Genomic DNA, 27,322 nt, shown 5'->3' on the forward strand with positions numbered 1-27,322 from the left:
ATTATTGCTTTGGTTTGTTCATCTGTGAATATATGGGTCCTAATAATACTGTTGGTCATTAATATTTTCTTGTAGATGTGAGAAGGGTGTGATGTCCCTGGTGAATGTCAGGAACTGTATCCGCTTCTATCAGACTGCGGAGGAACTGAACGCCAGCACGCTGATGAACTACTGTGCAGAAATTATTGCAAGTCATTGGGTGAGTGTGAGAATGATGGGTGTGGAAAAGCACCTTCACTGCAATTCAGAAGACTGGGGCTTGGGACCTGGTTCCATAGAAAGATACGTTTGTGACCCCTCATTACCTCTTATAACAAAATTGAAGGCTAAATAGTTGCATTAGATGATCTGTGAGATTCTTTTTGGCTCTAGAAGTCTCATAGTTCTGATTTCGGAGTAGAGGAGCAGAAGATAGCTGAGGTCAAGAAGCAGGCTTGGAACGAAGGGATACACACCTGCTTTACCCTCCATCTGCAGGAGCTGCGGCTGAGCCCTGGGGGCTGGTGCTGCTGTGCGGCCGGCCGGCCTGCTGTGCTCGGCAGCTCCACTTCTCGGCTTTTCCTGCCCTCTCCATGTGGAGGGTGTTGTTAAATTTCAATTTGCCCTTCTTAGGTAACTTTCCTCATAAAGAACAGGTTTTGCATTTTGCTGTTGTTGTCTGTTTTGCACTTTTAAGAAAATCATGGCTAGTGCTATGTTTTATAACCTAGTTTCTGCAAATTGTTTGGTATTCAACAACATTGTGAGAAAAAGTGTCTTAAAGAACTGGATTTTAAAGAATTGAAACAGGAATGGTAACCTTTCTGCTAAAGTGGGTAGGAACTTAGAGATCTGCAACAGTAGAAACTCAGTGGTCATGAAAGTGTTTGTGGAGGTTCTGATTGATTTCTGTGATTGCCGTCTTTGTGGGCTTGAGGGAAGGACTCTGTTCTCACGGGGGGGGCTCCTTGTGGCTGCGTCCTTGTGAAGTGTCGGTGTTGCTCATGCTTTGCTGTCTCACCCAGAGGCAGGGGAGTGCTGTGGTGAAGAGTCCAGGCTCAGGAGGTGGGCCTCTTGGCTCCAGATCCCAGCTTGGCCGTTCACTCACTGTGTGAGCATGGGCACGTTAATTTGCCTCTTTATGCTTTACTTTCTTCACCTGTGAATGGGGATAATCATAGTACCTACCTCATAGGGTTTCTGTAAGGATTAAATTGAGTTGGGAAATGTTAAGCCCTTTAAAGTAGGGCCACACACATTCCCAGGGCTTCTTAAGAAACATCAGTTGTCGTTATTGTTGATATGTTGAATCTGTTCTTCTTTTTACTGTCTTTTTAATCCTTAGGATGACTTACGAAAGGAGGACTTCAGCAGCATGAGTGCTCAGTTGTTATACAAAATGATCAAATCCAAGACTGAGTACCCGTTACATAAAGCTATCAAAGTGGAGAGAGAAGATGTGGTCTTCCTTTACCTAATTGAAATGGATTCACAGGTACTGTACCTTTTCCCCAAGCTATACTTGTCTTGTTCTTCTGTAATGCTCCTTGCTTCCTCTGAGCTGTTACTGGCACAGTCTTTAATGTACATATTTCTCCTAGTAGTTTGTTCAAGGTAGTTGAGCTTTTTCTGTCATGCTTCTCACTGTTTTTCCAGCCTCTGCTCATCGCCCACTTCCAAGGACACATCCACATTTTTAGATAGTGGTTACAACAGTACTTAACATCCACGTGCCAAAATCTGTTTTAATTTTTCTTTTGCCACTGTAAGAAATTGCCACAAACCTAGTGGCTTAAAACAAAGCCGGTTTATTATCTTAGAGCTTTGTTGATGGGAAGTCCAGTACCGGCATCACCCATCTGAAAGTCAAGGTGTTGGCAGGCTGTGTTCCTTTCTGGAGGCTCTAGGGGAGCCTGCTGGTTTGGGTTGTTGGCAGGATTCAGTTCCATGTGATTATAGGACCAACATCCCCGTTATCTTCCTGGCTGTCAGCTGAGTCAGGGCCGTTCTCACCTTCTAGAGGCCACCACATTCCTTCACCCATGGCCCCCTTCTTCCGTCTTCAGAGCCAATAGTGGCAGATTAGGTCTTTCTCTGTCACCACTGTCTGATCTGCTCTTCTGCTTCCCTCTTTCACTTTTAAGGACTCATGTGATTAGGTAGATTGGGCCTTCCTGGACAGGCCAGGGTACTCTCCCCATCTCAGGATCCTCAACCTTAATCCCATCTGCAAAGTGCCTTTCATCGTGTGAGGTGACATAGCCACAGGCTTGGGGGATTAGGACATGGACATCTGTGGGGGCTGTTATTCTGCTTACTGCACTGCCTTAGAAGAAATGTAGTTGCTCTTAATAGATGGCTGTCGTATGTTTTATCCTGGGTGTCCAGGGTGTGGGGGAGGCATTAAACTGCTAGGAGGAGTTACATAGTTAAGCCACAGTCTCTTATGAAAATGTGTGCTGTTTCCCATCAGGCTCTCTGAACCTCTGTCCTGGCACTTGTGTTCCCACAGCGCTGTCTGTATTTCCCCCTTGTATTGTCTTCCATGGTGTTTGCACCTGCTCTGTGATCCCGGTTAGTCCTGGGCTCCCTGAAAGGTGTGTGCCTGAGAAGGCCTGAGGGAAGCTTGTGAGTTCAGTTGAATTTGGAGAGGAAGCTATACTAAGTTAGGACTAAGTTTTGACATTTGTATGAGATGATACTTAAGAGTCAAGGTGTGACAGATTCAGTTGTGATTTCTGCTGGCTGGGTGCTGATTTACACATTTCTCTGTGCAGCTCCCTGGGAAGCTGAATGAATTGGATCATAATGGAGATCTTGCCTTAGACCTAGCCCTTTCACGACGGCTAGAGAGTATCGCCACCACGCTGGTCAGTCACAAGGTGGACGTGGACATGGTGGACAAGAATGGCTGGAGCTTGTTACATAAAGGAATCCAAAGAGGTAGGAAGAAGTGTATATTTTTCTCTACGGGCAATTTTACTTTTATCCAGGTAACTTTTGAGGACTCTCTGACCCTGTTCCACAGATTCTCAAAGGCTTCTTGAGCCTGTACTTGCAGGCTACCCCATTTAGAATTTGTGATCAGTGGGTCAGAAGAGAGACTGAAGAGCTATCACCTTATGCCTTGGTGGTTAGGCTCTTCAGAGTGTCAGCGGGACCCCCAAAAGAGGGCGAGAAAGATGGTACTTACAGAAGAAGTTCCTTTTGCTTGTAAGCAATTGACGTTATTTGCTTATTCAGTATGTCACTTTCTCCAGGAATTGTGCTAGGAAGACTCTACTTGTATTGGTTACTGTAAGAGAGGGAAGGTCTCAAGAACATGAATATTTAAACATATTCTTGGATTCAGAGTTTTCACTTTTACAGAATAGACGTCTCATCTATCATGGCAAAGTGAAAAAAACAAAGTTTCATTTTGTTCTAGGGAAGTTCTTTGAGATTGTAGCTGTATTTGCTACATTGTCATTAGTAGTGGGAAGCTATGTAAGTGACAAAATTACGATCAGAGCATTTTCATCTTATTGAATTAAGGGAGAAAAAATATTGATACTAGTCTTTTGTTTTTCCATGGCCTGAATAATTCTCAAGTCCCAGATGGCTTACCTGACTCTACTTTTCAGTAATCATTTTCTTTGACAGAGTGAGAAGCTGTATAGAGGTAGAGTTCCAATAAGGAATGAAAGCTTTCAAATGTCTCAAAGCCTTTGTTTTGTAGAGGGATAGATGACTTGATTGAGGTCCTTGGCCATGGCCACTTTTTTGTTTACATGTGAACATCAAAAACAGAATATACTAGTTCCCTCAAATCTTAATCACGTATATTTAACCTTCCAGTTGTGCATTATTATACTGTTATTATCTCTGCTACACTTTTGCCATTCACAAGTTGCTCCTAGTTGGTGGAGGTATGGTCCTTTGCAGCTGTGGCTTTGCCCTTTTTGGGCAAAGGTTTTAATATAAATATCCCGCTAAGTCATGTGTTGGAGTGTTAAGTGTGCTGGCCAATAGAGAGGAAAATTTTGTTCATCATTGGGCAGGAAATCCTTAGGGTATGTTAGTGTCAAGAGCAGATACATTTTTCCCAAGCACCACTCGGCACTGTGCAAAGCCATTGGGTACTGAGCACTGGGTGTGTGTTCAGCAGGGAAAGTTGCCATCGCATTGGGAACTATTCTTTCCCCTGCTGTGTAGTGTCTGAGCTGTTGATTTTGGAAACAAATACACTTGTTACTAAAAAAAGCAATCTTAGAATTATGTCTCTTTCCTCTTAGGGACTTAAATTCCTATGTGTGATGAAAAACATCTTTGATGAGTTATTAAATATTTTGATGATTGCTTAGTTACGAGAATTGCCAAGAATTGGTGATGCATTTTTGGTGCATATTTTCAGATGATTTAGTCTTCCACTCTGAATTTATGAGTTGCTTGCAAGCATGTGGGTTGCAGTGTGGGCCTGATAAATTTGGTTGTTGCTGACTTGGCAGAGTGTGGCATGGTGCGGAGGACAGAGCACTGGCATGGGGGCCTGGATGTACCAAGATTTAGATTCTTTTTTGTCCCCTTACTCTGTGGCCTTGGACAAATCACTTAACCATTCTTGAGTCTCCTTTTCCTCACCTGTAAGGTGGGAGTCATTTCCGCTTTACTGGTTGTTGGGAGACTGAGAGACAGTGTTAGTAGCACACCCAGCCCAGTGGCCACCACGTGGCAGGGTCGGCCTGCGGCTCTTACCTTGCCCCTGTGTTGGAGTGCCATGACCAGCTTCAGTTTCTGTAGGAATGTTTTCACTTTTCCTTCTTCAGCTTGAGCTGTCAGTCTGTTGACCTGCCTAAATGATTAAATTGAGTAATATACTGAAAATTTAACTGTTAACCTTTAAGTTCATTATACTATGAGTGATGATCTTTAATATATGAGATTAGGTCTGGTTGTGGACACACATTAGCATCTCTTAACAGAAGAGTCAGTGATCACCCTAGTAACCAAGGGTACCAATCGGTTTGTGTCAAGAATGCATCTGTGAGTGAGGCCACAGCAGACACACCCTTGACCAGAGGGTCGCCACCTCCTCTGAGTAGCTGGATCTGGGCAGGAAGATGAGTCCTTTCTGTTTAAAGCAATCTTCTTGGGCTTCTTTTCCTTGACCATCAGCATTAGCCAGTGGGTGTCTTAGGCAGCATGCTCCTGTCTGATTGCTTGTAGCAGGTTTGCGGATGATGCCACCAAGTGGAACAGCATGAGATGCAGCTTTTATTAAATAAATAATGAAAGTTACTCCCTGGTCCCTGAATGAAACTTTGGTCAGGAAGCTTCGTTGAAAGAAAAATTGTGTGTGGATTTTTTTAAAACATTAACTACATTGTCAGGAATATTTTTATGTGGACAAGTCATTACAGTAATGCCTCATTTACTTGGCCGTGTCCGGGAGTGAAGTGATTAAGTAACTGAAACTGTTAAACACCAAACAGTTATTTTAATGATTTTTTTTTAAAACAAAGACTTTTTTAAAAATTTATTTATTTATTTATTTATTTATGGCTGCATTGGGTCTTCATTGCTGCTCGTGGGCTTTCTTTACTGTGGCGAGTGGGGGCTACTCCTTGTTGCGGTGTGCAGGCTTCTCATTGTAGTGGCGTCTCTTGTTGCGGAGCCTGGGCTCTAGGCACACGGGCTTCAGTAGTTGTGGCACGTGGGCTCACTATTTGTGGCTCACAGACTTAGTTTGCTCCTCGGCATGTGGGGTCTTCCCGGACCAGGGATTGAACCCATGTCCCCTGCATTGGCAGATGGGTTCTTAACCACTGCGCCACCAGGGAAGTCCCATATTTTAACGATTTTTGATGGAAGTTGTTCTAAAATGTATTAGAAGTTTTCTTATTGACAGCAACTTTACAAATGGTGCTTTTGTTGTTTTCTGTTCCCTCCCTTTGTTCTGCTTTTTTGATGTCAGTTGTCTGTTTTCCTCTTGGTTGTATATCCATGGGTGACTTTCTGTTAATGTAAAACATCGTCAGTTTTCAGTTTCCAATATTCCTAAATAACTTTTTGTGTAGGGTGCATATATTGTATGTATGTATATATTATGCATAAATTTAAAGAAAAAACTTTGGCTCTTAGTAATAAAGTAAATCTAATCTAAAAGCTATAATTCTTTTTAAGGGGGGTGAAGATATAAAAAGTTTTTTTATTATGCCATCCATCTGAATCCATCCATTGATGCTGTACTCTTATCTCTGTGTGCAGTATTGCTCAGTTTATCTTCTGTGTGTATAGCGTATTATGTTTTTCATTGACATATCTTATTTTAGCTTTACTATATGTTTACTACTTAGTTTGGAATATATGCCAAGCTTAAAGGTAATGAAACCACATTTCACCTCTCCTTCAGTACGTTATATATCAGATTTGTCATTTTAAGGCTGTCTCCTCATAATTCTAAATTTTCTTTCCACTTCCAGAATGTAAGTGGCTTTCTCCAGGATGTTTTATTCTATTGCTGACATATTGTTTTCACATATCCTCTCCTAGGCTGAATCTCTGTGGGGTTTGTTCATACTACACATTAGGGGCCTACTGAGAACCCCAATATGTCTGTGTACATATGGACAGCAAAGGCCTGATCCAGCCTAACCTCCAATATGCATGTTACCTGTTGCTTTCAGAGCTCTACCAACTTCTTTTTGTAAAGAAATCTAAGTTTAGGTCCTTTGCACACGATGCTGATAAAGACTCTGTCTCCACCCCCCGCCCCCAAGAGAAAAATCAGGGACAGTAGAATGAAAATATTTCAAAGGAGTCTGGTTAGAGAACTCTGAAGTTACCCAAAGTCATAACTGATTAGAGTTAGAGCCGGTCTGTTAAGGTGGAACCTTAGAGCCTCGACCCATCAATCCATTTTCTTCCCAGGCATTCCCCTGGTGCCTGTGTTGTATAAGACAGTGGTAGATACAAAAATAAATCAGACATGGACCAATCAGGATATGGGGGCCTGTGGTGGCCTAGCCACCTCAGTGCCAGGGCTCACACTCTCCAGCAAGATGGCCCTGTGGAAGAAAGAGTAGAGCAGATGGGAAATATTGAAAACCAGTTGATGTTGAAGTTCCGTGTCTACTGAAGACCAAATGAAACTCATTCAGATGAAAACAAACACAGGAATGCAGATAACAGACTTGAGAGCTCTGCCACTCATGAAATCCTAAACCCTATTCTCGATGTTCAGACAGCAGAAGTATAGTTGAAGAAGAAGAAATGATATTGCAAGATGCAAAAGAAAACTTTTCATAAATGCCTTTGTAAGAGCCACTGCAAGTATAGCAGGTTAGAGGTAAGTATTGCTTAGGTGCAGACTGTGGTGAAGAGTGAGAGAAGGAGATAAATTGTGTTATGGAGGAATCTCAGAACCCTTTATGAGAGTCGATGACCAGAAGAGGCCTTTGAAGGATAGAAGCCTGGTGTACTTAAAATTGTGATGTGATATTGAAGCTAGGGGTCGGGACCAATGACAAAAGGTAATCAGAAGCTGAATTTGCGTACGTATAAGTCCATGATCTCAGTGATGAGATCTTTGTCTACAGTACTGACTGGTACCTTTCTGAGGAAAGCATTGACTGCAATAGCTTGCCCTGGGTTTTGTCATATGTAACCATTTCTTCTCGTGTTTCTTTTCAAGGCGATCTCTTTGCTGCCACTTTCCTCATTAAGAATGGGGCATTTGTCAATGCTGCTACGTTGGGTGCCCAGGAGACACCGTTGCACCTTGTAGCATCATACAGTTCAAAGAAGCACTCAGCAGATGTGATGTCCGCGATGGCACAGATTGCGGAGGCCCTCCTGCAGGCTGGGGCCAACCCCAACATGCAGGACAGCAAGGGCAGGTAAGCTGGGGAGCAGATCAGCTGCTCTGAGCACAGCTCCCAGAATGTCATTTTATGGTGGCCCATAACTGGCAGGCGAGGACTTCATTACTCACTCTGAATTTTAATGAAGTTACAAACAGTGATTTGTTTTGCAATTGAGCAAGGCAACTAAGACCAGAGGTATTTGGGGAAACCATTTCCATCCTGGGTAACTGAGGTCCTTGAATTTTTAAGCAATTTCTATTATCTCTAGAAACTCCAATTCCACCTTCCTATAAATACTCCCACTTTAGTTCACTCCATCCACGCAGCTTGCTGTCTTCTTCCACAGCACGTCCCTTTGCACACTGACAGTAGTTGTCATGTTCCTTTTCCCCCTCTCCAGAAATATTTTGTTGAGGATGCCTTGTGGCTTAGAATCTGAGAACAGCTGCTTGTCTTTGGGACAGCCGTGTGGGAGGCATTGAAGGGGAGTTCAGCCACCTGAATCACCAACACCAGGGGGACCCACTTCTCATCATAGCAGCTCAGTATTTAATACCTTTAAAAAACCCTCTCGAAAGATAACTGTGAGGTCCTCAGAATAGGAAAATAGATTTGTGTGATGCGTAAGAGGTACTTAAATAAGGTGGATCTCCGTGAACTCAATATAGTGTCATAATTTTCCAAGATAATTGCATCTTTTTTTTTTTTCTTCTGGTGATTCCTTAATTTTTTTTCCCCCAAGTGTCACAAACTCTAGCGTTCTGTACCTCTGGGAGCCTGGGAGTCCCTGTGCTCTGCGGTGGCAGTCTTCCTCAGAGCACATGAGGACTAAATAAAAGCAGTGAAGAGCGATTAAATGCCATTTTAATCATTTCTTACCTGTTGCCACTCAGAATGTGTTTGAGTATAACTGAGAATTATGGGAAGAAACAAGTTTCTTTTCAGACCTTTGGAGGGTGGGTGGGGGAAAGCAGGCATACCTGTGGCAGAAGCTGCTGTGTTAAACACGTGGCTACATACACGTTCAGTGAGGGTCAGCATTTAATTCTTGTTCTTTCGGCTACTGAATAAATTGTAACAAATAATCAAATTCATTTTTGTCCTTTGATACTTGGTCATGGTTTTGGAAACCTGTTTGCCAGGGTAGAAAAAGGCACTGTGGCAGAAATGTGGGATGTCTTGTGAATTCTGGTCGCCTTCTGCTGAGAGTTGTCCTGAACTGGGCGCATCCTGAATTGACACCTCTTCTTCATCCTACAGGACCCCCTTACACTTGTCCATCATGGCCAGAAATGAATACGTGTTCAACCAATTGCTGCAGTGTAAACAGTACGTAGGGAGACATGGAGAAATGAAAAAGCAGTTGTGAGGGTGGGATTGTGAGTGAAAAACAATTCTCTTAAAATGTCTTTCAGCATTGTCATTTTTAATAAGTTAAAGTGAAGTAGAAAATTGTCATTCAGAAAGTATGGAGAGAAAGAATGAGACTGTTGACAGCACAAAGTGTCTAAAGACGATTATACTTGCTGTTCATGTTGCTTCCTCCTTTCAGGTTAGATTTAGAGCTGAAAGACCACGAGGGCAGCACAGCTCTGTGGCTTGCCGTGCAGTACATCACCGTGTCTTCCGACCAGTCCGTAAACCCCTTCGAGGACCTCCCTGTGGTAAATGGGACTTCATTTGACGAAAACAGCTTTGCAGCCAGACTCATTCAGCGTGGCAGCAACACGAATGCACCCGATACAATGACAGGTAAAGCACAGACCCCTAAGAGCTGCTGCTCAAGTCTGGAGACTCCATGAAATATTGCGTCAGTGTTTTTACCAAAAATTTAGAAACTGAATGGCATGCTATTATGGGAATTATTTTGTACTTAATTTTAACCACAGTAAAAGGCCCAATCTTGTGCTTCTGAAAATTTAGCTAGACTCTAAGTTAAGTCCGTTAAGCTGAAACACTTCTATTTATTTAATGCAGTGAGTTTCAGTCTTTTTGGACTCAGAACTCTTTTTTACCTTCGTAAAAATTATATCCCAACGAGCTTTTGCTTAAGTAGATATCTTTGGTATTCACCATATTAGAAATTAAAACTGAGAAATTTTTAAAGGTGTGTTAATTAATAATAATAACAACAAACTATTTCATATTAACATACAACATTTTTTATGAAGAATAACTTTCAAAACAAAATTTAATTGGGAGAGTGATTTCTAATATCTGCATCTGTATTCAGTCTTTTGAGATATGTTGTTTTGGTTAAAGAAAATACACTCTCACACAGTTATTTGCTAGTAGTTGGAAAAGGGAGGCATATTTTAAGAGCCTCTTCAGATAATTGTGGGTATATTTCTTAGATACTACAGCAAGCAGAATTTATCAAGAGATAGTTTGTTTAAGGTTAGTTGCAATATGGAATCTGAAACTGTATCACTGAACTTTTTGTGCTCTTGTGTTAAAATCCGTGGTCTATGCGCTTGGGATGGCTGTGTTCCTCATGCATGATTTTGTAACATCATCCCTTAGTCATTTGGAAAAATCTTGTTTCACTGAGTTATGCAGCTCTTCAAAATGTTCATTTATTTTAGAATCGCATTTATTAATATCACCACTGATCTCATTGGAAAAGTCTGTGTTGAGGAGCTGTGAAACTTGTAGTTGCAGACAGAAGTTCTCCAAAATTCTGATTGTCATGTGCAGGATCAAATTTTATCATGTGGTAGAAATATTGCCAGTTGTTTTTCTTAAAGAGACAGTCTCACTTTTCAAGAAAATATCTGTCAAATATTCAGGTTTGAATAACCATAGTTTGTTACTCATTCTTTCAAGTAAAAATGGTGCTCCATGAAAAAACTGTTAGTTCAGCTTGCACTCATGCTTTCCTCTGAGACAACTATTGTAATTTGTTACATAGCAGATGTAACACACTTTGTATACTTTATGCATACTTCTTATTTTGTCACACAGAATTTTAAAGACAGATACTCAGTGTTGAGATTTATTAAGTTAGTAATTTTTCCTGCTTTATCAAGGACCGCCTTAAGCGAAGCTAGTTATTTTTTTGACTGAGTGTGTGGTGGTGAGGAATACAGTGACCACTAGTACATTTTGGGGTGCCCTCCCTTGATTTGTGGTAAGGCTCCCCAGTTGGCTCCTCCATTGCTTTTGCACCATCAGTGCAAATGTCAGCACAGTGGGAAAAAGCAAATAACATCAAGTATTGTTATTATGAAAATAATTTTGACCTCCTGGATCCCCTCCCCTGAAAGACTCTCAGGAACCCTTATGAATCTAAAGACCACACTTTGAGAAGCACTGTTTTAATGTGAATATGTCCTTGATCTGACTAAATAAAACATGGGGATATTTTAAGGAACAGGATTCCATAAAATTCAGTATTGAGTGCTAGCAGTGTATAAAGCATGGGTAAGTGCCACCAATGAGGGGAATTGGCCAAAAAAAGAAAAAGATAGGTATTAAATCCCTTTCCCTAAAAGAAGTTAACTTTAAATAAAGATCAAATGAAATCACCCCTTTGGGTGACAGAGAAGCTAAAGGCAGCAGGATAGGGAGTCCAGGAAAAACTGTGTTTTAGAATAAAGATCCTCTGGAAATGAGACTGTTACTAAATTGGTTTTAATTTATAAACGTATGTTGCTTATTGATCATACTTTTACTGATTTCTGATTTAATTGCATCGTAGAAGAGTGTGACATACAAGAGATTGGTTCTTTAATGTTTCAGACTTGAATGTTAAACTCTTACAAATATAGCTTTAATGAAAGTCTGACGTACTTGAAAAGCATGTGCATTCTTTAATTGCAGGATGCGTGTAGCATTCTCTGTTTACCTCATTAAACCAAGCTTGTTCCTTATGCTGTTCAAATCGTATTCATCAGCTTACTAACTCTTGGACTCCTTGATCTGTCCGTTCCTGGGAGGTATATTAGAAATGTTCACTGTGATTATGAATTTGTCCATTTTTCTTGCTGGTTCTTTCAATTTTACATTTTTTTCCTTGTTCCAACTTTCACGTACATGTAATAACCTTAGTCCACTATTTTACAGCATATCAGGGTTTTAGCAGTTGCAGGTTATCTTTGTTCTGTAGGGAGGTATATGATTTAGTTAGCGTGTACACTGGCAAGACTACAGAAGTGAAAACCGGACTCTTATTAGGAGTCTCTAAATTAGAATGACCCTCAGCCAGGTGTGGAAATCACTTTTTCTGAGGGAAAAGATAAAAATGGTATGGAAACAAAGCAGTACTTTGTCCCATTGCTTTTCCTTGTTTTTAGTCCTGGTATTTGATTTATTTTGAGTTTTCAAATAGCATAGCTGTAGAACATGAGACTTTGTTTATCCAAAAAGGAAGTGGATTTTAATAGAGAAAACGCTGTTCTGGGACTAAAACCATTTTGAGAGGAAAAGAAGAAAAAAAATCTGTTTTTTTTATTTACAAGATTTTTATTTCGAAAAGAGTGATAGTGCCAAGGAAGACACTTCTAAGCCAAAACCAAACATATTTAAGGCCATAGGAGTAAAACAGAAGTATTTAAGGAGAATTTTTTGGTAGAACTTGAGCTCAGTGTCTTCAAAACAGTCATCTACCCCATAGGTTCTCAGAGATGACTCTCCAACCCTCCCCCCACCCCAGGGGACATTTGGTAACATCTGTAGACAGTTGTGGTTGCCCCAAAAAGGTTGAGGGTGCTCCTGGCATCTGTTGGGCAGAAGCCAGGGATACCGCTAAATATCGCACTGTGTACAGGTCAGACCCCTCACAGCAGAGAATTACCTGCTGTGGGCTATATTATAGCCCAAATGTCAGTAGCACTGCTGTTGAGAAATCATGTTCTAACCAACCCTGGTAAGGAGACGTAGCCTCCCTCTGGTCCTGGGTGTGGCTAGCGGCAGGTCCAGGGAGGAATGAATGTCTGCTGACTTCCACCCCAAGTGTTTGCTCCCCACACAGGTTCATCCTAGTCTCTGTGTCCACACAGAGTGCCTGTGTGGACTTCAGTGGCACCTGCTTCTGGTGTGGGCTTGTCAGTTGTGAGAGGTGGTGGGGAAGGGCAGAGTGTGGTGCAGTGCGGAACTTGACCTCATTTTTATGCAAATGGCAGAATGAACATGCCCATTTTCTCCTAGGAAATTGCTTACTGCAGCGGGCAGCTGAAGCAGGAAATGAGGCAGCAGCTCTTTTCCTGGCAACGAATGGTGCCCATGTGAACCACAGAAACAAGTGGGTAAGTGGGACAGGGCAGCCAGGTGAAGCAGGTTTGGTCTGTGGAAGAAATGGCAGTGGTTGTTGGGTCAGAAAAATAGAATAGATTCTCTTCAATTTCTGTCAAAAAAAATGGACATTGTTGAAAAACCAGAATGTAACTGATGCTTTTATCCTCAAATATTGGTTAATTGATTCATTCAGCAACCACTTCTTAAGCATTCGTGGTATGTCAGGTCCTAAACAATACACTGTGGACTTCATGGTCTACTGGAGATTAGCAAACATGGACACAAAAACCTACCGTATTAGCATCTTAAGTTTTTATAACATTTTGCATGTGCTAAGGTTTTCTTGTGCGAATGCTTATTTAGTCTGTATCTCAAGCTAAGGCAGATGGTACAGTGTTAAGGTGTGGCCTCTCGCTGGACATTTCTGGATTTACCAGATTTCCAATTTCCCATCCTGCTGTATGTGGTCTTAGGCAGGTTGCATAACCTTTCTGAGCTTCAGTTCTCATCTGTAAAGTGGGGTTAATATTGATTTCATAAGGCGTGGTTAAGATAAAAAAAAATTATAGATTTAAGTACTTAGCATAACATCTGGGACACTAGGAAATAAATGATAGTTATTTTTACTTTATAATTTTCACATAGGGAGGATGTGCTTATCTTTAAGGTCACATTATTTTACAGCTACTTCGTGCTAGGAGCTTTAAGGTTGTTATCCCTTTCAGTTCTCACAGTGGATCTAGAAGCGGCATGTGTTAAAGAGACATTATCAGTGTCTGTAAATTCTTCATTTCAGGGTAAAGAACCTTGAGGTTCTGAGAGGGTAAGTGACCCGTAAATAACAGAGCCAGTATTAAGACTCGGGCACTACAATGTACAGTCGCATTTTCTCTCAGCAGTGCTGGGCAAGGCAGTATACGGTAAACTTGGTGTATGAGACAAACCAATGTGTCGTGGAAGCACAGGGGAGAGGGCAGCGCCGTTTTCCTCCACCATTAAATCTGCTCATCTGTCTGCACCTAAAGCCGCTCCCGCCTGCTCTCCAGCTAGAGCAACGGCGTGGCCCTGGACGCACCAGCAGCTGGTTTCTTGGCTTTGCTGCTGCCATCACGTGTCTCTGTCTGTCTCTCTCTTGTATCGTCAGTTTTGCCCACTATTCATTTCTAATAGCACACAGACATGCTCTACTGTCTCTCAGCTTTAAAAACATCCTCCCTTGAGCCCAATACTGTCTGCCAGCTGTTCCTTCTCCAGTACCCTTCAGAGCAAAACTGGGTGAAACCTTAAGATGTAGAGGCACGGAGGAGACTTGAAAGCGAGAGAGAATGACGCTGGAGACGGGTCTCGGATGCTGGCTTCAGGTCTTGGGACTTTATCCTGTGGGAAGCGAAAATCCACAGAAGTAGACAAGCAGTGTGATCTTTTCTGAGATGAGAAAGCTTCCTGCGATGGCTGGTGGGCGGATATATCATTGAGGTCCAGGTTGGAGCCAGGTGGGAATCATCTAGACGAGCAATGTCTAGACAAGACAAGGCTTGTTCTGACCTCTGAAACTGGATTTGGCCCCGGTGGGATGGGTTTCAGAGAAACTGCAGAATTACAGTCCATGGGACATAACCTCTGTGGCTCTCAGAAGCAAGGGCTGTGGAGAGGTGTTGAGGCGGTGTGTTGGACCCGAGAAGAGAAGGAGGGGACTGGCCAGGGGAAAGAATTGCTGTGGGGAGAGAGAATTCCATTTTGTGATTGTTGAACTGCTTTTCATTTTTTAATTTTTATCTATTTTTTTTTTTTTTGCACAGCTTGTAGGATCTTAGTTCCCCGACCAGGGATTGAATCCATACCTTGGCATACCTTGGCAGTAAAAACTCTGAGTCCTAACCACTGGGATCCCCTGAACTCCTTTTAAACATTCAGGCAGGAACATCCTGCAGGCAGTGGGAAAACTGGATGTACAAACAAGGCTGGAGATCTGGGTTTGAGAGTCCCCTGCTTGTAGATCCTGGTAGAAGTCGTGGGAGTAGATAAGTGTACCCAGGAAGGCTGTATGGGGGAGAAGGGCTAGAGCAGAAGGCAGCCCCGAGGAAGAGGCTGTATGGGGAGGGGCGGGGTGGGAAGGGGGCCCGAGGAGGGAAAGAAGTGAAAGAGCCAAATCCTTATCAGCCAGTGAGAGCACAGTGGCAGGACCCACAGGGAATCCAGCACCTGGAAAATCAAGAGGCAGCCATAAAAACATGCTAGCTGGAAATGAGGAAATTACAAAACCCAGCTCAAAGAGTTCAAAGTGGTGCCCTCTGAGAAAGGAGAATTTTTTTTAGGGAAAAAGAGGTGGGATCTTGCTATTTTTCACAGGAAGCCTTGTAGGTGGAGTTCTTGGACTCTGTAAATGATGAGGATGTGAAGCTTCTCTAGGAGCTGGTGCAGAGCAGTGTGTTCAGGTTGTTCCCATTTGTTTGGGTGAAAAGGTCCCGTGCAGGGGCTTCCTAGGTGGCGCAGTGGTTAAGAATCCGCCTGCCAATGCAGAGGTCATGGGTTTGATCCCAGCTCCAGGAAGATCCCACATGCCACGGAGCAACTAAGCCCGTGTGCCAAAAAAAAAAAAAAAAAAGGTCCCGTGTGTGTGTGTGTGTGTGTGTACACGTTTCTGTATTCACACATATATACACATGTATATATGTCTTTCTGTGAATATTCTGTCACTGGAGAGAAATGTGAAACTGGTAATAATGGTTCCTTCAGGGGAGGATAATTGGGTGGTTGGGGCAAAGCAGGAAGGGAAACTTCTTTTCACTGTATACTCTTGTACCTTTTGAACATTGAGTCAGGTACGTATAATACCAATTTTAGATGTTTTTAATTTTACAAAGTGGGGGAGGGGCTTCCTAGGTGGCACAGTGGTGAAGAATCTGCCTGCCAATGCAGGGGACATGGGTTCAATCCCTGCTCCAGGAATATCCCACATGCCGTGGAGCAACTAAGCCCGTGCGTCACAACTACTGAGCCTGCGCTTTAGAGCCTGTGAGCCACAACTATTGAGCCCATGTGCTTCAACTACTGAAGCCCATGTGCCTAGAGCCCGTGCTCCGCAACAAGAGAAGCCACCAAAATGAGGAGCCCATGCACCACAATGAAGTGTAGCCCCCACTCACCTCAACTGAAAGAAAAAAAAAAAGCTTGCGCCCAGCAAAAAAAAAAGACCCAACACAGTCAATAAAATAAATAAATAAATAATTTATAAAAAAAATAAGTGAGAAAAGAGGTCTTTCTTGATCAGAGTTCAAGATGAGGTTGGTACGAGCTGGTCAGAGAAGCAGGGATCGGTGTGCTGCTGGGGGTTAAAGAGCTGTGACAGTTTTACTGACAGCACCACTTATGTCTGGGGCTGTGGAAGTGAGGCTTTTCTGGTTTCTACAGTGTTTATTTTAGTAACTCTTGGAGGTTACGTGTTGTTGAATAATAATATGTTGTTTTTATAATTAGCAAAATAATTATAAAAACAAAGTGAAGAGTGGAAATGCAGAAGGTGAGGAGTCGGCATTTGGAGGGTGCTTGGGAGGACGTTGGAGGAGCTAAGGGTGTTGGCACAGGAGAAAGGGAAGGAGAGGAGACCTGAGGAGTGGGACAAACGTCGTGGAGCTGGTGGCAGGATGAGCCAGGGGTGTGCCTGGGCTGGGGACCTGAGTTGCAGCACGTAGGCTGTCTTCATCCCTTTGCGAAGGGGACTCCCAGCCTGAAGTGCTCTGACTGGGCCTATTTGTTTCTGTTCAGGGAGAAACCCCGTTGCACACGGCCTGTCGGCATGGCCTGGCCAACCTCACTGCAGAGCTCCTACAACAGGGGGCCAACCCAAACCTGCAGACGGAGGAGCCCCTGCCTTCACCAAAGGAGGCTGCATCCCTGTCCAGCTCCGCGGACGGCAGCGTCTACCTGCAGACACCGCTGCACATGGCGATCGCCTATAACCATCCAGATGTGGTGTCTGTCATCCTGGAGCAAAAAGGTGGGCAGTTGGGGATTCCCGCCCATCACCGTGACCTTTGCATGCTGGTTTTGAGTAGTTAATGATAGCGTTGATGTTTCTTCCGTTGGTGAGTTTTCTTACCCAAAAAACCTTTTGTGGTCAAACCAGGTAAGCATATAGCCTGGCTCCGGCTACTGTCTTTCCCGTGTTCGGGATGGGGCCTGCCCACTTCGCCGTGGGGTTACGGTGTTGGAACCCCCGACTGCTGCCCCCTTGTTTTGGGGTGTGGTCCCAGACCACCGCAGTGCAGGTCAAGCAGGGCTTTGCCTTGGCGTGAGCGCTGTCTCTGAGAACTCAGCTGCTGCTGGTCTTCCACGAGCCGGTCAGCCCTCTCGTCCACCTCTGAGCCCCCTGGGCAGGTGCACCGTGAGAGAGGAGCCTGAATGAGGGGCTAAGGGAAGCCCCTGCCATGTGGGAGGCCTGTTTCCCTCAGAAAGTCGTCTTCTAGTTTTTCTCTTTCCTGCCCTGCAGTTTGTCTTACTCTTGCCTGCATCCTAGTTAAGGCCAGCATCTCTTAGCTCTGTGCTTGTGGACAGAAGTGGGGTGTTCGGTAGGCTGGGCCTTTTTCTTAGCCCGCACAGGAGTCGTAAGATGGTAGGACTCGTGTTAGGAAGACGTGGACAAGACATTGATTTCATCCTCTTTTCAGTAATCAAGTAATTAATATGTGTTTCCATAGTGGAATCTGTTTTCCTTTTGTGAAGATTCAGTATTTTAACCTTTAAAACCAATCATTTTCTTCATAAATCTCACTCCAAAATGTCAGATGTCTTGGCTGCCACTTCCCACAACAAGATTTATCAGTTCTCTTTGTATAGAAATGATCAGTCGGTCAGTTTGAAACTGAGCTCGTATTCTCTTGAATATTTTAAATGTGATCCATGGGATGATGAAATCAAGTATTCTTCTTTTTTAAAAAATTAGCTAATGCTCTTCATGCCACCAACAACTTGCAAATTATTCCGGACTTCAGCCTCAAGGACTCCCGAGACCAGACTGTGCTGGGCCTGGCTTTATGGACAGGTAAGCTGGTGCCAGTGGCTGCAGGCACGTTCGCAGGAGGGCGGGTGTGGGAGGGAGGGAAGTGGAAGGGTTGGAGCCAGTCATTTGTTGTAAAATAATCTTTCTGTTTGGGTTCAGCTGTAATAGCCAGTGGAAAACTGCTGGCTTTGCGAAGCTGAGCGGGTGTGTGTGTTGTAGTAAGAGGCTGAGGAAGTGGGAGAAGCTGCGCGCGCGTTAATCCGGGCTTGTCTCTTTGCAGGCATGCATACAATCGCAGCGCAGCTGCTGGGCTCCGGGGCTTGCATCAACGACACCATGTCGGATGGGCAGACCTTGCTGCACATGGCCATGCAGCGGCAGGACAGCAAGAGCGCGCTCTTTCTCCTGGAGCACCAGGCGGACATAAACATCAGGTGGGCTGGGACAGCACTCCGCCACAGCACCAGGTCACGTGTAATTGAGATGGTTCAGAGCCTTGCTTGTAGAAAAGATTCTCGTTCCTCATTAAAGGAGGAGAAGCAGTGACTCTGAAAAAGTACCAGTACAATGTTGTGACTAAATGTGACCGTAGACTCAGAAGGGAAATTGTGTCCTTTGCTCTTGTTTGAACCTTTCAAGACCAGGGCACAAATCTCATTAAAAAGGACAATCCAAAACCAATCATTCAAGTAAGAATTTCAGTTATAGTGAAGAACATTCCAACAGGCGAGCTGTCAAAAGGCTTGAGGGCGTGAAAATACACCGAGCTAAATTTTTATTATTTTTGTTTTTTCGAAAGAATTTATCTTCAATGTCAGCTGACCCAGAGCGACTGAGTGGGTGGAAGTGTTTTGTCAAGTGGGTGGTTGGGGTGGCACTTTACTCAGATGCCGTGGAAAGCAGCTGTGTGCCTGTAGGATTTCAGGATGCTGGGGTGTTGGGCAGTTATCTTCTGGTGCAATAGGATAGCCTGGCTGTATTTTCTAAAAAGGCAGGAGGGACAGATGCTGTTTCTCTGAAAGAATATGAATGAATGTGACTGAAGTGTGTTGAAGGGATACGGTGGGCTCTGGCCTCGAGGATGCCCAGAAGGGTACCTTTATCACTTGGCCCCAGCTGTGAATGTTGATTTTGGTGTCCGTGTCCCAGCAGGACTCAGGACGGGGAGACGGCCCTGCAGCTGGCCATCAGAAATCAGCTTCCCCTTGTCGTGGATGCCATATGCACCCGGGGAGCTGACATGTCTGTGCCAGATGAGAAGGGGAATCCCCCCCTGTGGCTCGCACTGGCAAATAACCTGGAGGACATCGCATCCACTCTGGTGAGACAGGCTCAACTTCAGCTCCGTTTACACGTGGGGTATTTTGTGTCAGAGGTGGACTCAGGGCCTCCATAGCAGCTGTAAGGAGCAGGACATCCGCCACATAACTAACTGGGTCAAGGACACGCCACTGAAAGTCACGGGAGGGAAGCTCGCGGTTCAGGGTAGTCTCGGCTACAGCTTTTTTTAGGCTGTCTTTATCAAGAAAACTACTAAGAAGCAGAGAGCGGAGGCCTCTCCTCAGGGGTCTGCTCCGGAGGTGGCTTAACTGGCTGGGGGCTGTCCTTGCTGTCACCACAGTGATGAGTTCTCAGATCTCAGGTCTGTCCCCCTTATTCAGAAGACAGGCCCCAAAAGTGGACGTAGCCCTGGAAGCTCATTTAGTTTTCTGAAGGTCCTGAAATGTGACACATAGGCATTTTGCGCCTAGAGGTTTTACCCAGTTGTCCTTGAGAGTACCTGCTCATTACAGAGTGTATGTCACTGGGGGCTCGTGAGTGTGTGTGCAGGCATTTGTGTGTGTGTTCTGTCCCTTCTAGGGCACAGCTCCAGAGGGCTCTCATCAAACATAGCTTCCTTTTATTTCTCAAACCCCTCCCAGAGAACCTAGTGCAACAACTTGCACTGAGCAGATTTTAGTCAATGTTTGTAAAACTAATGAATGGTACAGATTAAGCTAAATATTAGTTAATTATCAACTGTATCTTGCCTGAAAAAGGGATCTAATGATGTGCATGGGGCTCGGCAAGGGTAATAAACATGCTCGCTTTTGCTGGGCAGTGTTTGTGAGTGACCTGTGTTTTCCTGCAGGTCAGACATGGTTGCGATGCCACGTGCTGGGGCCCAGGACCTAGCGGGTGCCTTCAGACACTGCTGCACAGAGCCATTGATGAAAACAACGAGCCCATCGCCTGCTTTCTTATCCGCAGGTCTGAGAGGCCTATGTATCCCTTCAGATCTTATTCAGCTTACTGCAGACTGGCTCTTTTCTCATTGACTCCAGCTACAGTCTTGACATGCCTGTAGCTAGCTTGACCTTCATAATGAAGGCTAGAGAGGGTCATTTTTCTGTCAGGTCAAGACAGCCAGGGAGAGGGGCTCATGTGCCCACACCAGAGAATCTGAAAGCTAAGTCAGCTTCCTGCTTTGGGAGCCGTATAGGCCCCTGAAGTCACATCAGACCAGTTCACACAGTGAGACTAGGAGGCTGGGGTGGAGGAGACTGGCCTTGCAGGACTCCACCCAGATGCCAGAGCCATGCCGGCCTCCACGGGCTCAGAGTGCAGGAGGCGTGGGGGGTGAGGTTATTCAGGAAAGCTTTAGAGCAGCAATTCTCAAACTTTAAATGCGTGCAGATCCCCTAGGGAGCTTTCAAGAGTTCTGATACCCAGGTTGCCCCCAAGAGCAATTGCCAAAGAATCTATGGGAGCGAGAGAATTCCCTGGCGGTCCAGTGGTTAGGACTCTGCGCTTCCACTGCAGGGGACCCAGGTTCGATCCCTGGCCAGGGAACTAAGATCCTGCAAAACGTGGCAGGGCCAAAAAAAAAAATCTGTGGGAGCAGGACACAGACACAAACATGTGGGGCCGAGGACCAAGGACTGTAGTCCCTGGTGGCGGCGGCCTTTCTGTTGGGTTGGATGAGGCTGCTGCTCTGCACCCGTCAGCATGCCCTCCTATTACTTCCCCTTCCTTTCAGTGGCTGCGATGTGAATAGTCCCAGACAACCTGGTGCTAATGGAGAAGGGGAGGAAGAGGCCAGAGATGGGCAGACGCCCTTGCATTTGGCAGCCTCCTGGGGGCTGGAAGAGACAATACAGTGTCTTCTGGAGTTTGGTGCCAACGTAAATGCACAGGTATGGAGAGTCTCTCTTTTCCAGGGAGATGGATGGTAACCCCAGAATCAGGGAAATCTCCTCTAACGGCCAGGGACCTTGCAGAGTCTCCGGTCCCGGGCCTCTGCCTTACCATGACTGGGCCTAAGGGATGGACACATGAAGTGACTGTCTCTTGGGTCATACAGCCTGTCTAGTAGTTTTAATGATTTCGGATTAAGGCGTTTCTTCTCTGTGCCTTTGTCCTTTCTACAAAGTGAGGAAGATTTGTTCAATCAACTTTTCTTTGCCTCCCGTCCCCATTAGTTACAGATTTCCATTGAGAATTTGTTCCAGTCGCCAGCTGGGTACTCTGTTTAGGAAAATGTTCCAGTAGTACAATGGGGCATCCCTGACTTATGTTCCTTGATGCTTTTCAACGCTCTAGTGTAAAGATTTGTGTGGTCCAGTGGCTAAGGTTCTGTGCTTCCAATACAGAGGGCGTGGGTTCGATTCCCTGGTTGGGGAACTAAGATCCCACATGCCTCACAGGGTGGCCAAAAAAAAAAAAAAAAACATTTGTGTGCACTGTCCTGCAGATAAGTTAGTGGTTTAACTTAGAGGTGAGTTGACTGCAGCTTTTCTAAACCAAATGTTTTTGTGCCTCTGGTCACTGGAGCGTGGAGGTAAGGGGGGTGGCTGTTGGTCATCTCTGTGTTTGGCCTCTTGAAAAGCTGATTTCAAATACAGAGTGGCAGTATTGATTCTCAGAACTGAATCTGATCTATCAGTTATTCCCCTTCCTATTTTTCCTGGGTTTTATCTTCGCTTGAACATTGAAATCTGTGCCTTGTGCCCACAGGATGCAGAGGGAAGAACGCCTGTCCACGTGGCCATCAGCAACCAACACGGCGTCATCATTCAGCTGCTGATTTCTCACCCCGACATCCACCTGAACGTCCGAGACAGGCAGGGCCTGACCCCCTTTGCCTGCGCCATGACCTACAAGAACAACAAGGCGGCCGAGGCCATCCTGAAGCGAGAGTCCGGAGCTGCTGAGCAGGTGAGTGACCCAGCACAGCAGAGCCTGTTACGTGGAGATTAAACACGTCACCAACTAAACAGGTCTCTTCTGTTAAAGACATTTATACTCCCCTTTCTTGAATTTTGGCCATTCAGGTGTCCGCTCAGTGCTGGCTGGAACGTGCCAGTTCTGCCCTACACATCAGCCGCCTGCTGGTGCCGCGTGTGGAAGGAAGCTGGGGGTGGCTGGGCCCGGTGACAGGACCTCGGTGCCTGTACACCTGAGGGCACGCTTTGCTTTTGCATGGTGGTTTACTTGCCGTAGTAACGAACGTCTTCAAAGGGTTGAAGTTGAACCGGAGGAGCTTTCAGTGTCCTGTTGGGTTTTCGAGGAGCTGTCAGCGCTCGGCTTAGCAGGCTCAGTTGTCCTGGCTCTGCATGGCGAGCTGTTGACCTGCAGCAGACTGGGCGGGAAAGGACGTGGCAGCTGATTGGAAGCCGGAGCTGTGATGGGTTTGTTGTCAGTCCTCAGACACTTGAATCTCCGTCCAGCACTTTATTTATCTGTTTATGCCAAGATTTACGAGTAGCGGTTTATGAAGGTAAAATGGAAACTTGGGACTTGAACAGAAGCCCTAACGTGGGTGAAGACTTCTGCTTTGTATTTCAGGCTTCTGTGCATCCCTTTCCTTCAGCATTTGCCTCAGTGTGACTGATTGTGTAGGTGCTGACCTCACCCTTGCTCACGTGGGGTAAAACGTTCATGAATGGAGACAGTCAGCTCACATTTCCTCCCCGTCTAGCATGAAACCAGTGCTGTTGATCCAAGTCCTTTGCAGATACGTTGGGGTGTGGGTGTGTGTGGGTGTGTGTGTGAGAGAGAGAGAGGTGTGTGGTATGTGAGGGAGTGTGGTGTGTGTAGCACGTGTGTCTCCCTCACTTCTTCCTGAGCCCTCACACTGACATGACAGCTCTGGTAGCTGTCGTGTCCTGTGTGGTTTGATGTGAGTGAGCTTTTGTCTGCTTCGCATCAGTGGTGCAAAGTCTGTGACATACTGTGCTGGCGGTCTCTGCCAACACGGATGATTATCCTGTAGCTCAGGGAGGAGGAGACTTTCTGGAAATTTCTGAAGGCTTGGCTCTTCAGGGGTCAGGCTGGTGTGTAGCCATAGTATTAGAATTCTGGGTGCTTGTTTTAGCCAAAACAGGAGACTCCCACGGCTGGTGCCCGCCTTTGCCTTTCCCTGTGCATCCCAGTATTCTGGTGCCTTCCTTTCCCTGTCCAAGTCCACTCCTGCTGTAGGAGGGTGTGGGGCAGCTGGAGTAGCTCCCTCTTTCTGACCACATGGATGTGGCCGTGCACTCGTGGTCATATGCACAAATACACAGAGTGGGTCTGTAATGTGGGGGGGGGGGGGGCATTTAGTGTTGGTTCTTGGAAGGGAGCTTCCTGGAACCGAGGGAGGATGACACCGTGGCCTCTCCAGCGCTCAGGGCAGCTCGCAGGTGCTCAGGAGGCCCTCTTGCATGGGGAGCCCACTAATACTTTGGTTCCCACTTGTTGCCTTAGGTGGATAACAAGGGCCGGAATTTTCTCCACGTGGCTGTTCAGAACTCTGACATCGAAAGCGTGCTGTTCCTGATCAGTGTCCAGGCTAACGTGAATTCCAGAGTCCAGGATGCTTCCAAGTTGACCCCTTTGCACCTTGCTGTCCAAGCAGGCTCAGAGATTATTGTCCGCAATTTGGTAAGTGTCACTGAAACGTGATTACACATCACATGTGGACAAAGCGTGTTGTAGGGTGTGTGCGGACTGTCTCATCACAGGTGTTTTGCCAGGTGTTGTGAAAGGCCAGCGGGAGCTTGGGGAGGCGGTCAGTGCACTTGGAAAAGCAGGTGTGTCCGTGGCCAGCATGTCCTGAGGGCCGTGCGGGCTGCGAGGGCAGGAGGATGCTGGAGCGAGGCGGTGAGGGGAGGCGGCGTGTGGGTAGGGGAGGCAGAGTGGGAGCCTCGAGGGAAGGGAGAGGGAAGGGAGACAAAAGGGAGAGGGAAGGGAGACAGCTCCAGCTGTCTGCCTGCTCTGTCAGGCGCTCAGCCGGTGCTTTCTAGTGAGTTCTCTCCCTCCCTCCCTCCCTCCCTCCCTCTCTCTTTCTTTCTCATTAGTCTTATTTATTTTTTTGAGGTAGAATTGACAGACAGCATTAAATTAGCTTCGGGTATATAACCCATATTGAGTCAGTGTTTATATGTTTTGCAAAACGATCAGCACGAGCCTCGTTGACATCCGTCACCATACCTAGTTACCGGAGATTTTTTTCTTGTGAGGAGGATTTTAAAATTTACTCTTAGCAACTTTCAGACATACAATACAGTATTATTCACTGTAGTCACCATGCATCCCCAGGACTTATTTATGTTACAGCTGGGAGTCTGTACCTTTTGACTACCTTCACCCATTTTGCCCCCCCCCCCCACTCCCCCACCCCCAACCCCCCCCACCTGCCTCTGGCAGCCACCAGTCTATTCTCTGTATCTATGAGCTTGGGGGTTTTTGTTGTTTTATAAACTCCCCATGTCAGGTCGTATGGTGTTTGTCTTTCTCTGTCTGACATGTTTCACTTAGCATAACGCCCTCGAGGTCCATCTATGCTGCCACAAATAGCAAGATTCCGGTCCTTGTCACAGCTGAGTATCATCCACCATGTGTGCATAGCACAGCTCTTCATCCTTCCGTCCATCCCAGGTGCTCAGGTTGCTTCCACATCTTGGCTATTGAGAATAATGCTGCACTTAAACATGGGTCCATATGTCGTTGTGAATTAGTGTTTTTGTCTTTGGAAAAATACCCAGAAGTGGAAGTATTGGATCGTATGGTAGATCTATCTTGAATTTTTTGAAGAACCTTCATACTTTTTTCCTTTTCCTTAGTGGCTGCACCAGTTTACATTCCCATCAACAATGCATGAGGTTTCCCTTTCTCCACACCCTTGCCAACACTTGGTATTGATGATAACCGTTCTGACAGGTGTGACGTGGTATCTCATTGTAGTTTTGATTTGCATTTCCCTGATGATTGGTGATGTTGAGCATCTTTTTATGTGCCTGTTGGCCATCTGCATGTTGTCTGTGGAAAAATATCTATTCAGATCCTCTGCCCATTTTTAATTGGATTGTTTTTCCTTTGCTGCACAGAAGCTTTTTAGTTTGTAGTCCCAGTTTTTTATTTTTGCTTTTGCTGCACTTGCTTTTGGTGTCAGATCTAAAAAATTATCACCAAGACTGATGTCAGGGAGCTACTGCCTCTTAATTCTCAAAACCACTCAGAGGGATATAGGAAATTTTTTACATTTTACAAAGGAGAAAATTTAATCTCAAAGAATTTTCTTCCCTCAAGATTATCAGCTAGTTAGTAGTATAGCTGGGATTTCGGCCATTTTTATTTGACTCCAAAACCAGCCTTTTCCAGGACAACCTAATGCCACCCAGGCAGGGGAAGGGTCTGAGCAAAGTTGTGGAGCCCGGGAAGTGCATGTGGTGTGTTTCAAGCAGAGAAGTTTGGTTGAAATTTGAGTAGAGAGTAGAAGGAGATGTGGTTGGAGAGGCAGGTAGAGACCAGATTGCGGGTGTCATATGTGAAACCAAGAACTGTGAGCAGCCTTTATCGTTTCAGTAGTAGAGTGTTTGAGCTGAGAGCATGGTCCAGAGCCAAGAGCAGGGCTCCCCGTCACCTGGCTGGCTTACAGAGCCAGCACTTGCTGGTGCCTCCCATCAGAACTGGCCACTGGAGCACTTGACCAGCTTTGGGTGCCCTGCCAGTTTTGTTTTTGAAAAATCCTTTTTAGGAAAATCCTCATGACTTGACATGTGTTAGAGCTGAGAGAGCATCTGCTTTGGGGATGGGATGTGAGGGTGTAGGGGCAGGGGCAGCAGTGGAGAGGCCTGGGGGAGGCAACAGCAGCTAAGGATGGACTGGAGAGTGACTGGGGGTGTGGGTCTGCTGGACACCAGGCACAGACTGGACGTGAGGGAGCAGCTAAGGAGGCAGAGGTGAATAGGGAATTGGGCCACGTGTTTGTCGGTCTGCCTGCCACCCTGAGAATCTAGGGCCATGGTCTCTTCCTCAGGGTCATGCTTCTGTCTTTCAAAGGCTTGACCTTGCAGGTGATAGGAGCTCCTAGAAACAGCTGATCTTCCAAACAATTGCCATGTAGTCCTTTCTCTATTTATCGATATAGCTTAATGTTGGAACCTGTTCACACTGAAACAATGCCTTTATCCAAACCTCTCCCCCTACTCTCAGTTAACCAGCCTTGGGGTTAGCGATGACCCTAGCACAGCACTCAGGACCATGAATACCCCTCTGATAATGTCCTATCTGGACCTGTGAGTGATTTGACAAGGCGCCTAGAGGTTTGGGGGGCTGGGAGTTGGAAGTCAGGGTCAGAACCAGAGCAGCTCACCCGCTGCCTAGGTTTTCCCAGGGGCAGAGTGCCTGCACACACAAAGGGACCAAGGATGGCCTCAGACCTCAGCAGAGGCAAATTGGGCTCTGAATGCAAAGTACAGATTCTTTTCTGTTATCAGCAACTGTCTTTGAAACTTTGTTAGAGAGTGGATGATGAATGAACTTCAAATACTAAATGAATATATCAGACATTGTTTAAAGGACCTTCCTCTCTTTGATTCTGTAATTCTTTATGTTGCTTTCTTTCTTTTAAAAAAATAAAAAATAGTACATTTTTATTGTGGATAACCTTAAAGCACATAAGGATATAAAGCAGTTAGTATCTCCCTTTCACTCCCGACTCTGCCCTGAGTTTGGTATACATACTTTTAAACACCTTCGAAGTTTGTGTGTGCGTATGCATTTCTCTCTCTCTGTCTCTCTGTCTCTCCAAATGGAATTACACTGTCTTACTGTCTTCTAACTTGCCTTTTTTAATTTTAATTTTATTTGTTTTTAATTTTTTATTTTTTTTGATTGGTAATAAGTGCATTTATTTAGAGAGAAACACACTCCACAGACAGAGTGTGGGCCATCTCAGAAGGCGAGAGAGGCCTAACTTGCCTCTTTTTTAAACTTAGTATATCATAGATATATGTTAAAC

At 45.2% G+C, this 27,322-nt stretch overlaps 1 protein-coding gene and 1 non-coding gene across 2 annotated transcripts in view; both read left to right on the forward strand.

Annotated features, from left to right (window-relative positions):
* ANKFY1 (ankyrin repeat and FYVE domain containing 1) overlaps window positions 1-27,322 on the forward strand; it is a 76,321-nt gene that overhangs the window by 39,706 nt on the left and 9,293 nt on the right. The window contains exons 5-19 of the mRNA XM_057713955.1: window positions 76-199; window positions 1,325-1,474; window positions 2,757-2,922; window positions 7,652-7,856; window positions 9,084-9,152; window positions 9,376-9,575; window positions 12,972-13,069; window positions 16,824-17,055; window positions 18,001-18,099; window positions 18,338-18,491; window positions 19,210-19,378; window positions 20,189-20,307; window positions 21,077-21,233; window positions 22,054-22,254; window positions 23,785-23,961. Of these exons, the coding sequence (XP_057569938.1) occupies window positions 76-199; window positions 1,325-1,474; window positions 2,757-2,922; window positions 7,652-7,856; window positions 9,084-9,152; window positions 9,376-9,575; window positions 12,972-13,069; window positions 16,824-17,055; window positions 18,001-18,099; window positions 18,338-18,491; window positions 19,210-19,378; window positions 20,189-20,307; window positions 21,077-21,233; window positions 22,054-22,254; window positions 23,785-23,961 (2,320 nt within the window). The remainder of the gene's footprint in view (window positions 1-75; window positions 200-1,324; window positions 1,475-2,756; window positions 2,923-7,651; window positions 7,857-9,083; window positions 9,153-9,375; window positions 9,576-12,971; window positions 13,070-16,823; window positions 17,056-18,000; window positions 18,100-18,337; window positions 18,492-19,209; window positions 19,379-20,188; window positions 20,308-21,076; window positions 21,234-22,053; window positions 22,255-23,784; window positions 23,962-27,322) is intronic.
* TRNAG-UCC (transfer RNA glycine (anticodon UCC)) lies at window positions 20,817-20,889 on the forward strand. The gene has a single exon. It is a non-coding gene; the product is annotated as a tRNA-Gly (tRNA).

The sequence above is a fragment of the Hippopotamus amphibius genome, chromosome 17 (assembly GCF_030028045.1).
Source record: "Hippopotamus amphibius kiboko isolate mHipAmp2 chromosome 17, mHipAmp2.hap2, whole genome shotgun sequence".
Taxonomy (NCBI): Eukaryota; Metazoa; Chordata; class Mammalia; order Artiodactyla; family Hippopotamidae; genus Hippopotamus; species Hippopotamus amphibius.